Source organism: Armigeres subalbatus, chromosome 2 (assembly GCF_024139115.2).
Source record: "Armigeres subalbatus isolate Guangzhou_Male chromosome 2, GZ_Asu_2, whole genome shotgun sequence".
In the NCBI taxonomy this organism is placed as follows: domain Eukaryota; kingdom Metazoa; phylum Arthropoda; class Insecta; order Diptera; family Culicidae; genus Armigeres; species Armigeres subalbatus.
The window spans coordinates 265881266-265896435 of NC_085140.1; the positions used below are offsets into that span (position 1 = coordinate 265881266).

Here is a 15170-nt window from a genome sequence, read left to right on the forward strand (position 1 = left end):
TTAATACAATCAGCTAGTTCACTCCATTTAATACTCCCTAAGCTAGAAAAGAGTCGTTGTTACGAAGCAATCTGACTTTTGTAAAAAAACAAAAATGCTTATTATTGATATGGAGTATTGATGTTACTCTTTTACGTGTTAAATTAAATTTCTTAATAACTTCTCTTGCAAGCATCAAACCGTTTCGCAACAAAGACTATCTGTTCCCTTGCAGAGTTTTCTATGTTGCCAAAGTATTCATTTATTATTAGAACTTAACGAACAACGCTTCATACGAACTTCAAACTGCACGTGCCCAGTCAAGTTACTTTCAAATAAACTAAAATTTTGGGAGGAGTATTTAATTTTAAACAGAAAATAAATATCATCTTTAAGCATAGGGGAGCGAAAAAGTCAAAATTTAGAACTCTCTAATGGTCAGCCTACCCACCTACTCGTGATTAACTCACAGGTTACATACAAATAACATACCGATCTTCCAAAATTTTCTTACTGATCACTCACAAGTTATTCATAAACCTATTACGAGTCATTCATAAGTCACACATGACTGCCGACTCATGCAAGCTAAGTGAAAGAATAATTTGGAATGTGGCCGCTAAACAAGCTACATTTCATAAAATCATCCAAATGTTTCTCGTTTAAAAAGACTAGAGAATATTTTCCATTCGCCATAAAAAATAATAATATGGGATTTGTTGTGCTTTTCTCAAATAACAATAAAACTAGACCAATTGCATGTTAACAATCACTGTATATTTTCTCTCCATCTTATTCCTTGTGGGCGACATTGCGCAGCACAGTTTTATATATTGATTGACATAGAGTTTCGATCTCGACTTTCAGTTTTTGTAACAAATAGAGAACAAGATAAAAATAATGCTAATTCTTTGTTCACTTTCTAGTTTGCCTAATCATTGTACGTAGAGCTTGTATGGCACAAACAAAAATGTATACCTGCTATCAATCATGTGCGTTCAAAAATCAACAATTAAGACTACACACACGCAATAAATTAATTAAACACAAGGTGAGTAAGCGCAAATCAAAGTCTCTATATTTACAATCTCTCTTGCAGCTAGGCTTTGCAAATTTTGGAATAAATTATTACTTTTTAATTGATCAAGCTACTCTAGTGTTACTGTTTTCTGCGATCGCGATACAATTATAATCACATTAACGCACATCTACATTAAGTTCCCATAAAGCATTCTATTCTCCACACTGACACCTCTCGTACAACTCCATCTCGTACTTGCAATAAAATGTTCACACATTTTGCACATCTGAAGTAGGGCAAATCATGAAAGAAAACGAGTGCATTGCAAACGCCAGATAATGCAAATTAGAAGACAAATGAAACACAAGGGCAGATAATCCATTTGTTACCATTTCTCGACTTTTACAATCTGTTTGATTTTACTTGTATATTATCAACGCTCTTCATTGGTCACTTTCACAGGAAATTAAAATTGAACGTATCCAGCACATCGACCAGATTAATTTCTGGCGAACACAAATTTCTTCCCAGCTTTTTTCTGGCGTTTGATTTCTTTTTTTAATCCTTCGGTTCCTCCCGATACCCGTCGGAATACTGCTCGCGGCCGCTCAGTTTCAGCATTGCTTTGCTGTCCGCATTCCCATCCAGAATGGATCCACTGCTGTTTCTTTCCTGTAATTGTCAAGACAAATTTACTACCATGCACTATTCCACAACCCTCAACGGGTTATTACCGGTTCATCTTCATTGATCGGTTTTTCCCCAACGCCCCAGACTTCTATGTTGCGGACGGTGAACTTTTTGGTAGCACTCATCTGGAAGTATCCCTTATACGTGGTACATGACTCCGCACATTCTCCAAGGCCGTACTCGCTGTCCAGCCATAAGCCCCAATAGTTGTGCTGGCCACCCATGCCCTGTAATCAAAGAATTGGGATTTTTTATTAGTATAAATTTACCAATTTAACGCAATTTAATTGCATTACTCGTAAGAATAACATACGGCGTATTCCTAATAATAACTTCTTATTATTAACATTTCCATAAATCAATATGATTTGCCAAATTGGAATCCAAAATACTTTTAACAATAGTGCGACAATGAACTACCTTTTCTGGTCATCATCCATTGGTAAAGTAGCTCCATTAATAGGTGAAAAGGTGTAAATTTAATTGAGGAAAATCATTGTTTTCAATTGGCGAATAAAGGTTGCATGAAGAAGAAGAAGAAGAAGTCGAAGGATGAAATTGAAAAAATATGCATGGGAAAACATACGAAAGATTTTTTTTAAACTCTTCTCACAAAATCTAGAGGCAATTTAATTAAAAATGGTTAGCAGCTGTTAGCAGTACGGGGTTGGACTTTACACTATGTATAAAGTACAATTTATTTATAAATTTTAAATAAATTTATAAAGCAGTTCGCACAAATTCGTAGGTGGTACAAGCCAAGACTATTGTATGAGAGACGCATCACTTTCATCCGTTACCACAGATATTGATTTGGGACGAATCTCTATCTCTTAGATGGAAGCAATGCACTCTCCAATAGTCGAGATCTGTCCTGGCCACGTCCTTGCGAATGCTGAGGAAGGGGAAGGATGGTTAGTTGGACACCTACTTAAGAAAGATGCAAAGAACTCTACGACCTCTCATAGGTGCCACGGGAGGTTTTGGAATTGTTAGTGTGGAAGGTCATAACAGTAGGAATCGTTTTGGTAGAACGTGAAACACAGAAATAACTAGGATAGAAATACAAATTATGAAAGGGACGAGCCTGGAATTGAACCCACGACCTCCTGCTTATAAGGCAGAAGCGGTAGCCACTAGACCACCGAGCTCGTTTTACACTATGTATAAAGTACAATATAACAAAATCAAATTCGAAGTCGAAATAATGTGTATTATACAATATGTTTAAGCAAAGTTCAACCAAAAGATATTTTAGTTACAAGATGAAGATTGTCGCTTCGGTTCCCTTTGTTCTTGGTGGTGGCTGGCCCAATTATTACTTCCGGTCTTTTACTATACTTAGTATAGTAATAGTCAAGCATTCGTTCTACATATTACTAATATGGGGGTAAGCGTGGTAAATTGTTATAGAATTTAAAAAGAAAACGAATGCTAATACCAAGTGCCACCGGTTGACTCCAAGCGGGCCAGTGTAATGTGGGGTAGTTATGGTTTAACGAAATTAACTAATAAAAAATTAACGCACAATTTTAGGATTGTTCCTACGCATCATATTATTAGAAGGTTTGTTTTCAGTATTACTTAGCGCAAGAGAGGGTTTAAACTTTGCGTTACATTGCATTTATTTCCCGATTCAGTGAGTTACTACCCAAGTAAACACCAACCATTAATTATCACATGTAATCAATCACAGATCAGCATATTAAATGCTTATTGCATTAGATCAGTTTTAACGATGTAAAAATGCATTTATTCATCAACTGTCAAGTAACGATATAGTAGTTCAGCATCACGAATGCAGCGATGCATTACTTATGTTTTATTTTAACATGTCAGAGTAATGAAGCATTATTTCGATCGTAAAAGGACCTTTCTCCACTTTAAGTCAGCTTTATTGGCTGTACTATTTGCAAGCATATATAGCTCCATGGTTACTTGGGTATACTAAGTAATAGCAGTTTCGGGGTGGTAAGGATATCATTTTGATAACCAAAGTTGATTTGAATTATTTTTCCCTGGAGATGCTAAACTGATAAGCGGTAATAACATCTATCTCTCTCTATTTTGGTGACGATCTTTCGGTATCATAAGTGAACAGCACTCATAATATTACTTAATGTGAGGGGCACGCATGGAACATATTTTTGACGAGTGACTGACTCGGGATCGATAAGGAGTGTTTTAGGTTTGGTGTGGTTATTTTAATTCAGTTTGATTATTTATATTCTTAGGCAGCAAATAATAGGGAGCTTATTTTTCAGCATGGCGCGACGCAGGAGAGGGTGTAAACTCTGGGTTGTATAGTGTGGGGTAGGTGGTCCTCGTTTCGGTGCATTGCTGCATTGTCATGTGAAGCATAGCTGTCTCATGTCGTCGGGGTGGTGGGAGGTACATCGCATGTGGTGGCATGGGGCGGCCGTGCTTTGGGTGGCGGTGTGGTGGTGACAGTTTCGGGACAGTGCAATTAACTTAAGATTGAGTTTTAATATTGATTTTTAATATTTGTTAAAATATCTAATTATACTGTGTTGTCGAGTTGTATGATTCAAATCTTCATTATTTTATTGATTAAATAAATAGGAGCAATGTAGCAATATGATGGACACTTGAGATTCGAAACGTGTGGACCTGTGATTAAAAATCAAATATTCTAATAGTAGTGAAAGAATTCGGTTGAAAATACCTACCTTTTACAATGCATATATTCGCCAATTAATATCGTAAAAACGGTCTAAAAAACAATCACTAATGCTTTGGGGCCAATGATGTAGGCCCCCCCATTATTTTTTTGTTACAGACGACCAGCTTTTGAAGAACAGCAACATCCAACATGAAGTTACAGTTGACAGAGAGGCATGGAGTTGAATACATGGATCTAAGAGATAATCGTTATCCATCTAAGTGGAGTTACTATACTAATCATAAAATCATTGTCTCGTTTCAAACGTAAATCTTCTCAGCCAAGATTTTTTTATGTACAGGTTATCCGACTTGTCAATATCCCCAACTCAGCCATCTTGGATTTTGTATGGAATTTATGCACGTTTGTTTACGTTTTGGACTGAAAATGTATGTTTCCCCCCCGCGCTGGTTACTCTCATCTACCGACGAAGTCGGATAACCTGTATACATAAAAAATCTTGTTCTCAACTACATTTCCCTTTCCTATCAACTCTCTTTTCTTTTAATGTACCTAGCCGATATTTGTGGGACTGGTTAAACCAGGGCACCGACATCCAATTTTTTCACTATGGATTTTGACAGGTTTGCCTGTTCGTTCTTTTTTGGGGGATAAATTTATCCCCCAGTGTAAAATTACCCCAATACTGATTTATTTTGCAATAGTATGTGCGCGAATTTTGAATGTTTTCGTTTTTACAGGAGAATATGTTGCAAAACGCCCATACCACTCAATAATGCAACATGATACAATCATGATTTAACAGATAAAAGAAACAAACTGTACATTAAAACTTTTTACACTCGATTCCTTGCTTTAAACTTAAGAATGTTCAACTTATATGCTCATTTCTTCAGAATGCTACTTGCACAAGGTACTGTCTATGTCGTCGTTCGTTTTATATCATGTTCACCCTCGTAATTGTTTATGTTGCATTCGCAGTGCACTCGTATTGGTGACTTAGAAAAGATGTGACAAAGATGGCGTAGCTTGTCATCCCCGTAGGTTAAACCCAGCGCCTGCTTGTGGTTGGAAGCCGGTGTACTATAGGTCTAGCGCATGATAACGGTGAAGGCTTGGAAGGTCATCACCTAACTTAAGTGTATATGGGCGGCCAGGGTGAAGGCTGATAAATTACAATTACAATTTCAAGATAAAAATTGTCACTTCGTTCTTCTGTCCGAAACATGTTGGGTACCGAACTGTCAAATTGTATGTATTTTTCCTTCATTGACATTTAGCACCCTATCCTCTCCAGCAAAAGATGTTCTTGACAGCGACATCCTTATCTTGTAACTAAAATATCTTTTGTCCAGCCCCATACTGCTAATCGTTTTTAATTAAACTGCTACTAGAATTTTTGAGAACGGTTTTGAAAAAAGATTCCGTATGCTTTCCCGTGCAGTTTTTTCAAATTTCATTCATCAAATTATTCTTCTTCATACAACTTTTATTCGCCAATAGTTTTTGATTCGGTAGCATAGTTATAGCTTGACGCTTTAACTAAAATTATCGTAAAATGTTAATTACGAAAAATGAAATTAAAACCGATGTGGGTGCCATCTCTACTAAGGGTGCGGTTACCATAGTTTAGTTAACGCACCGGCAGCAGCCGTGGCTAACTGTACTATGTATATTAGAATTGAACTCCTTTTTAAAAACCCTAATTAATCCACCTAGCGGTGATGAAACCTTTCTCCGAATGCTTCTGCTTAACTCAACGTGTTGCGCGTAAATTGGACAATCCTCACGGAATGTAAATTTAAAAGTACTCGCGTTTTCGAGGGCTGTGCTCAATACGGAAGCAACGCACATCTGTCATTTTTTAATATTATTTCTGCTTTGCTGCGTCGCGGAATGCGTGAAATAATAAAAATGCCAGTTGTGCGTTGCCTCCGTATTGAGTGATGTGCCCTTGTACGCGAGTACTTTTAAATGTGTATTCCGTGAGGATTGTCTAAGGATAAGTGCCCGAAATATGAGTGAGTTTCTTGCATGGGTTTTGCTTATGAAAAATTGTATTTTGACCGTAACTTTTGGGCTCATAGTGCGATCGAGCCGATTTTCAATAGGATTCGCCGTCGAATGGAAATGCTTATAGCTTATACATCTAAACAGATATTGCGCTGTTCACACGAAATCGAACAACACAGTATGAAAGTATGACGGTTCCAAACTGTGATCAAAAGTGTGACGGTGTCGATTTCAATGGATTTTTACAAAAAAGAATGTCAGACGAAAGCAAACGATGTGAGAACCACGTGCCACGTGCTCCTTCCCGAGTGCTATTTTAGGATAGCGCCCCATCTTCCCACCGGTAGTTTCTATTTCAGCAGCCGAATTCCGGTCAAAAAATCTCTTGTAAGAAAAGAAATTCTCGAAGAGATTTTCAAAATTTTCTTATTTTGGAATTCCGACGAAAGTGTGGAAGAAATTTTATGACAGATGAAAAAGAAAACGAGAATTTAAATTTCTTCCAAATTTTTGTGGGAGAAATTCGTAAAGAGATTTTGGGTGAAATTGACAGTATACTTGAGTCTTCACTTTCCAAAATGAGTGTAACATAATGTGAAAAATGTTCTCGGTTTCCTGGGCATGCATTCATTGTAATTAATTACCACTCAAGATACATATTCATGCAATGGCCAGCATAGAAAAGCTTTCAATAAATAACTGTGGAAATGCTAATAGAACGCTAAGTAGGCCAAGTTTTAGATGGAATGTAGAGGCATTGAGAAAGAAGAAGAATCGTGTTTGATTGATTATCTGATAAATTTTTTTCAAGGCAAACATTTCAAAACATCCGAATTATTTAAATATCATGATACATATGTGCACAATCAACTATTATAATACAAAGTGCGCAGATTTCAAAAGCTAAGCTAAAGCTAAGCTAAAGCTTGAGCTTGAGCTTGAGCTTGATTGACTGCTCGTAGTTGCTACTCCATTATGACCAGATCAGCTGTTCTTGCACAGGGAACCAACAGATGTTTGCTTGGGACTAGCACACATCTTCAATGTACAAGTACTGGTGATCTCATTTATTAGGTCATACTGGCGCCTGCCACGTCAGAATGCAAGTCAATGTAGGGAAGGAGGAAATGTTGATGCAATCACTCGCCCACTGCAAGCCGAATATACCTCTGCACTTGCCACGAGTTCATGCGGAATTTGTTGGAATTTATGGGTTAGGTTGGAGAGGCAGGGGTCCGTCTTGGTTAACGAGCTGCCAATGTGATAGATAGGAGAAGGTAACTGATGGAATTTCTAATTGGATGTAGGAAACGAGCTCTATAGTTCATTTCCAATTCTAGCAGATTACTGATAGAATACTCAAGTTGGAGGTATAGGAATAGTAATGGAAACGGTATGGAAGTCCATTTCCAGTTCTAGCGATTGCTAGAACATGAGGAATAAAGAGAAAGATACAAAGTAGGAGAATGGAACGGACCTGGGATTTAACCCACGACCTCCTGCGTATGAGGCAGAAGCAGTAGCCATATGACTACCAAGCCCGCTATTCTAAGCTAAAGCTAAGCTAAAGCTAAGCTAAAGCTAAGCTAAAGCTAAGCTAAAGCTAAGCTAAAGCTAAGCTAAAGCTAAGCTAAAGCTAAGCTAAAGCTAAGCTAAAGCTAAGCTAAAGCTAAGCTCAAGCTAAGCTAAAAGCTAAGCTAAAGCTAGCTAAAGCTAAGCTAAATAAAGCTAAGCTAAGCTAAGCTAAAAAGCTAAACTAAAGCTAAGCTAAAAGCTAAGCTAAAAGCTAAGCTAAAAGCTAAGCTAAAGCTAGCTAAGCTAAAGCTAAAAAAAGCTAAGCTAAAGCTAAGCTAAACTAAAAGCTAAGCTAAGCTAAAGCTAAGCTAAAGCTAAGCTAGCTAAGCTAAAGCTAAGCTAAAGCTAGCTAAAAGCTAAGCTAAAGCTAAGCTAAAGCTAAGCTAAAGCTAAGCTAAAAGCTAAGCTAAAGCTAAGCTAAAGCCAACCTAAAGCTAAGCTAAAGCTAAGCCACACGCTAATGGTTCGAGGTGTTCGATAGAATAAAATAAGAGCATTCGTTATTTTCAGATAGTTAGAAATCACAATTATGTTGCTGTTACTGCATATTTTCATGATTTGATTGAATATTTATCATTTTTCCCCTTCATTATTTCGGTGTATACAAGATGCGAAAACAAGTTTAATTTTCGATATGAGGATGTTTTGAACAATCGGTATGCAAATAGTTGTCAAAAGACATCTAGTGGAAAATATGTGAACTAATATTTTTCTTCGCAAGAAATTTTAGTATTTTCTTTCTCTTCAGTCTATCGGAATACGGTATGAAGAGAAGATATTTTTGGAAAGAGAAAAAGAATTTATAAATCTCTATTTATAAAGAAATTTTTCAGTTTTTTCTTGAACCTTCGGAATTCGGCTGCAGGTATAGCGACTTCATAAACATATTGAGTTCTCACCAGGCGTTGCTAAAAGTAGCCATCTACTCTTTCAGTGGCTCTACATTCCAACTGGAACTGGGCTAGCTGCTCAACTTAGTATTCGTTTAACATTTCCCAGGTTATTAATTATTGAAAGTTTTTCTAAGCCCCCATTGCATGAGTATGTATTTTGTGTAACAAACACAATCGATACACTATGGCCAGGGAGCTCACTCGAAAACATCCCTGACCGAATCGGGAATGAAACTCGCCATCTCCGAAAGGTAATTGGGAATAACCCTACGTTTTTGCTCGCAAGGTTAACTAAAGACCCGTCATAGTACTTAAATATATTACATTAGGCATTGATATTTTTTTCACAATTATTTCTTCTGGATTTCCTTCCTCCAGAAAATTTAACTTGGGGATTCATACTTGCTGAAATTCCCGCCAGTTTTCCTACAGGAATCTCTTTTTTTTTCAAATTCTACAGGAATGCTTCCACATTTTATTCCCGAAGGATGTACCGGAGTTTTTTTTTGTAACAACATCCGAAAGAATCCGGCGAATTCTCTTGAAAAATAAATTGCTTAGCTTTTAAATGAAACCACAAAAGAGGTTATAGGGCAATTTCGATAAAAAAAATCCGGAAGATTCTGGAAGAAATCCTAAAACTATTCTGGGTGAACTGTTTAAGATTCTTAAAGGAACTCAAGGATTGCTGGGGAACTCCCGGAGAAATCTTCAAGGGATCCTAGATAAATTTCCAAAGCAAATCATGTTTGAATGGATGACAGGAAAAGAGAAACTTGCGGAAGATTTTCTGGAGGAAGAAGAACAATTATTAAAGAACCTTTTGATGGATTCCTGGAAGACCTCCTCCTTGGAATAACTAGCAAAAAAACGAAAACAGTAGGAGTTTCACGAAAAATCCATGAATATTGTGGGCGTCGGTGTGATCGGTCCTCATTGTAGCTGATCTATTACTGTAATTACTTCTTCTTGGCGGAGTTGAACTGGGGTACATGATCCGAAAAATGGAATATTTCCCTTCGGCGTATTTACCGAATTTGTTCTGAAAAAGAAATTTTCTGAAATTTTTATCAATACTAAAGCGACGTTTCATGAAAATAGCAACCCTGTATAAAAATTTAGCAACCCGGTATGGGGCGCTAAATTTGGAAACTCACAGCAAATTTTGAGTTGCGTTCTTATTAGAGGCCTTGATAAAAGCCAATTGAACCTTCAAAAACCCAGATTAATCCACCTAGGGGTGATGATGCCTTTCTCGTTCGGTAAAAAATAGTATTTTGGATATTACTTCTGAGCCCATCGTCCGATCGGGCCAATTTTCAATAGGAAATAATGAGACAAGATTCTGCGTCGAATGCAACCTGTTGCGAGGAAATCAATTTATGGTAAGTGCATTAAAAGTGAGCTAGATTTTTACGCGCTTTTTCTGAGAAAAAGTACTTTGGCCATAACTACCAAGCCCATTGACCGATCCGTTCAATTTTCAATAGGAAACAATGGGGCAGGATACTGCGTCGAATGCAGCCTGTTGTAAAGGAATCCGTTCAGGGTAAGTGCATTAAAATGAGCTAGACTTTTTACGCGCTTACTTTATGTGAAAAATGTATTTAGGCCATAACTTCCAAGTCCATAGTCCAATCCGGACAATTTTCAATAGTAAACAATGGGGCAGTATGCTGCGTCAGAATGCACTGTTGCGAGTAAATTGGTTGTGGGTAAGTGCAAAAAAGTGAGCTAAACTTTTTGCACTTTTGGTGCTACACACACACATACACACATACAAACACACACAGACATCACCTCGAGCTGTCGAGCTGAGTTGATTGGTATATAACACTATGGGTCTCCGGGCCTCCTATAAAAGTTCATTTTGGAGCGAACATATAGCCTTTACGTATGCAGTATACCCCCGCTGATCCGACAAATGTATGGCCGGACTACCGGGGTTTCTCTCGTTAATCCGACTGTCAAATCCATACAAATGAATCAAAACAAAATCACAGCACAAATTTGAAAACTGACAGCATAATGTGTTTAAATGGGTGTTGATACTTTTTAATCCGGAAAATTCCGAATTGGCGAGATCCGGACTAACGAGTCGTCGGATTAGCGAGGTCCGGATAAACGGGGGGATACTGTACTTAGTATACGAGAAAGGCAAAACAGCAGCCAATCGAGCAAGAGTCCTGTCAAGCAGCCAAAATATCAACTTAAATGCTGAACACGGCTAAATTTGATTTAATACCATTTATACCATACCATTTGTATACCAATTTTGAATGCATTTTACAATTGTTGTCAATAATATTTGCAAAACAATGATAGATTATGAAAAGTAATTGCTTCGTTTATTGAATTATATTATCATGTTATGTTAACACAATAAATAGCGGTATGTAAAATTTTACCTGGATAAAACGTTTCTTCCTTTTCATGTATTGTTCTTACATTTTCTATCCGCGTATCAAGGCCTCTACTTCCGTGAATCGCATATTTGTCCCATATGAATAGGAAACCCAGCAAACATGGGACTGATATGCGATTCACGGCAGTCTAGTTCTTATTTTACATTCACATTTAGATACTACCGGTGTAGAAGTAGGTCCCTATACAGGGCCCGAAAATAGCGATAGGGGCGCAGATGGGGACTCCCGTGGAGGTGCTCCAAATGGTGGCCAAGGTTGCCAGTTGTGCAGTTTACACAATTATTTCCTTCAGAAAATATAATTAATTAAATTCGATTACTAATTATTGGGGTGATTAATCAACATGCGATTTTCGTTGGGTGAAAGCTGTTGAGTATTCCTTTTAGCTATGTAGGTTTTCTTTTAACCTGCGCTTAATGGGGAAGCGTCATTAACAGTATAATGAAAAAAATAATATCCCCATACTAATTTGCATGCAAACTTGAAACGGCCTGTGCTAAATCAGTTTTAATCCAAATGAGCTCAAATTTTCAGAGGACACTCAGAACATGGTAAAGAATCAGATGAGCACTGTGGAGCAAAATCGATTTTTTGAACCACCCTAATGTATATGTACCACATCCCCGGAAATAATTATAAGGAATTCGCTGATTTTCATACACAATGGTCATGTTTGAGGACCAAAACCTCGATTTCTAGCGATTAGATTGAGAACATATTTGGCAGCTTCTTCTTCTTCTTCTTATTGGCATTACATCCCCACACTGGGACAGAGCCGCCTCGCAGCTTAGTTCTCATTAAGCTTTTCCACAGTTATTAACTGCGAGGTTTCTAAGCCTGGTTACCATTTTTGCATTCGTATATCATGAGGCTAGCACGATGATACTTTTATGCACAGGGATGTCGAGACAATTTCCAATCCGAAAATTGCCTAGACCGGCACCGGGAATCGAACCCAGCCACCCTCAGCATGGCCTTGCTTTGTAGCCGTGCGTCTTACCGCACGGCTAAGGAGGGCCCCTAATTTTTGTGACCCCTGGCAGCTAATTTTTGTGAATTGTTAGAAAAAGTAAAAATGACAAAGAAAATTGTTCCAATTGAATGATTTACAACATCGCAACCTTCTTTTTATATAATAAAACCATCCTTACCATTCCGTTAGGCATCGTTTGTTGATGTAAATTTAAATACTGATAATGAGGATTATATCCAGTTGATGGGAAACATCGCATTTTTGGCCGCAGTGTAAATAGGAAGGAATTTTCGTCACCCAAATAGTTGGGTCCCAGTGCCCAGGATGCTGTAGCATAACCTCCAAAAATGTATCCATTTGCGTCTTCAACAATTACTACGGTGGAGCCCTGATCTATGATGCGACCTAAAATGCAAATAGAATATTTAATGATGGCACAAGTGCAACGCTAGTCAGTTACAGAGAAAAAAAAGTGTAAATGCGCCCACCTAACAAAGTTGAAAAACTTTCCCCATGAATTTGCGAGGAGAACAAAAAGCGCCACTTGTGCTGCTGTGCATTCGGGAGGTTCGCATTAACAAACAGCATCTGCGAGAGATCGGTGAACGCCGGGTAGTCGGGCATGTACTGCAACCCCTCACAGAGAGGAAGCATGGCATGCAGTACGACCTCCTGCTGGGGAAAGTGTTCCTTTCGCCTAGCTTTGCTATCGTCCGAATCGTCCTTCTTTTTTTCCTCAGAACTGTTCTTCACGCTGCGATAGTTGTACAAATGGGAGAACACATGCTCCAGCATTTTGAGGAAAATGGGATTTTTGTTGAGCCTGCAAAAACGAAAAATATAATTAGAATCTAATTTCACGAAAGCGGATGCATCGAGGATGCCCTCCGTTTTTATGGCATGAATATCATCAAATATGCATTCGATGTATAGCGTGACGTGACACTGCGCGCCGGACTAGAGCGAATAAGTTGTACTTTGGGTTCTCATTTGAGGAATAGCTCCAAATTAATTCTTCTGGTTAGGACGATACATCTCTCACGAATTATAACGGACAATAAAAATACACAAAAAAGGAGAAAATACAAACGTTCATATTATTTACACATTTCTGAACTGAGGGAAGTTTCTTGAAAACGAAAAGATTTTTACGAAAAAATGTTTTCATGGAGATGATTGTCATAATGCCACTAAAAAAAACTTTGATAAAAGTGCTATGTAAATCATAATAATGCCAATACGTTTAATAGTGAGTTTCTGTAAAAAGCTCAAAGCAGAAAATTGATTATAATTCCTCATATCTGGAGTAAAATATATTTCGCGGCGTTTCTAATTCAAAAATATATTTATTTAAATGACGTAAAGTTGATTTTTTTATCAAATTGATAATAAGTCAACTAAGATACACACTTAAAATAAATCGCCGAATTCGGTAAAATTTTACCGAAATCTCAGCAACAGAACAGTTCGGTAAATAATTTTACTGATTTTCGGTGATTTTGACAGGTGAGCAATGAAAAAAATACAAAAATCTGTAAAATAATTACCATCGTAAAACACAGATCTGCTGTTGAGATTTCGGTAAAATTTACTGAATACTGTGAAATGAGTTAAGTGTGTATTACACTTTATCCATGAATATTTCAACGTTCACTGATTTTCCAGTCTACTAAAATAGTTGGCCACCCGTGGCGTGCCAGCCAATCGATATTGTTCGAGATTTACGTTCACCCACTACCACTATCTGTGGTCTGTGATATTTCCAAGTTTCCCGTACGTAACAGGTGAAAATTAACTTAATCGGTAAATGTTCCAAGTGTTATGTCTGTTTGTCTGTGGTCTCATATTACTCAATCTCAGCATGAAAAAATGTGATATTTCAGCATCTACTATAAAAAGTCTTGTTCATCTTCTTCTCATCTCATTGGTAACTCAATTGAAAAATGCTATTCAACTTTTTTGTTTCAATTTACTCCATCCCGACCGTGTCATTTAATTAGCACCTACTCTGCCGCTAACCGTAAGTCTGCCTTAGCTGAATCGGAAAACAAGCTAAATGCACCAGGCTGATGGTTAGCGGCAGTGCTAAACTTTTATCGAATAACTTACCAGCGTTCAGCATCCGCTCGGGTGACTTTTTGTGTGCCTTGTTGAACCACGTCATACACTAAGCTCTCGGCAAGCTTCTGGATGCACTCTTTTACGATCCGAAAGCCACGCGATTCCCAGGACTTGAATTCTGGTCCCCCTTCAAGTCTTATCGCTCGCATGTAACTGCTTACAACAGCCTCGACGTACTGTAAATAATTTCAATTTGTGATGAACTTGTAACTCTTTGTTGGCTTTGAACTCAGAACTGTACCTCCTTGATTAATGGATACGCTATTTCGGTAGATTCGGAATCCGGCGGTTGACCCAAACTGCCTAGCAGCACATTGATTCGCTCCTCCAGCGTGCCGCGTACTGTGTAGACATATAGTTCAGCAAATCGAGGAAGATCGACGAATGTTGCTCGTTGACCAAGAGGGCCAAACAGGAAATTGGTTATATACTGCGCCAACCGTGGATCCATTTGCGATCCCCAGAATTTCTGAAGGATTAACAATTAGTGTCTAGTCATGTGATCTAACTTACCCAAGTAATACTTACCATTAACTCTTCTTCTTTGCATTTGTCGGAGTTTTTACTGACTATTCTAAAAGAACTGGCTATCAGTGGCAGTTCACTTTTTTCTAACATCGGGCATTTTTCCGCCAGTTTTGAACTTGATGATGATATATTACCCATGATGGCTGGTGTTTTGGACTAGATCTACAGATTAGCAGAGATAATAAAAGTATATGAGTAAAATAGGGAAACATAATTATTTTGCGGAGAATATACTATTGCATCATTGATTACATTCCAATGAATTGGCACAGACAATTTGTCTAAGAAATAGTTTAATACATTTCTA

The 15170-nt window shown here is 37.8% G+C and overlaps 1 protein-coding gene across 2 annotated transcripts in view; it reads right to left on the reverse strand.

Annotated features, from left to right (window-relative positions):
• Positions 1-734: 734 nt before the first annotated feature.
• Positions 735-15170, reverse strand: part of LOC134212180 (MTOR-associated protein MEAK7) — a 37515-nt gene continuing 23079 nt past the window's right edge. For both annotated transcript variants that reach the window (XM_062689807.1, XM_062689806.1), the window contains exons 2-8: positions 14864-15025; positions 14577-14804; positions 14324-14511; positions 12703-13037; positions 12393-12619; positions 1735-1917; positions 735-1672 (exon numbers count right to left, since the gene is read on the reverse strand). In XM_062689807.1, the coding sequence (XP_062545791.1) occupies positions 1559-1672; positions 1735-1917; positions 12393-12619; positions 12703-13037; positions 14324-14511; positions 14577-14804; positions 14864-15001 (1413 nt within the window). In that variant the 5' untranslated portion in view covers positions 15002-15025 and the 3' untranslated portion in view covers positions 735-1558. The remainder of the gene's footprint in view (positions 1673-1734; positions 1918-12392; positions 12620-12702; positions 13038-14323; positions 14512-14576; positions 14805-14863; positions 15026-15170) is intronic.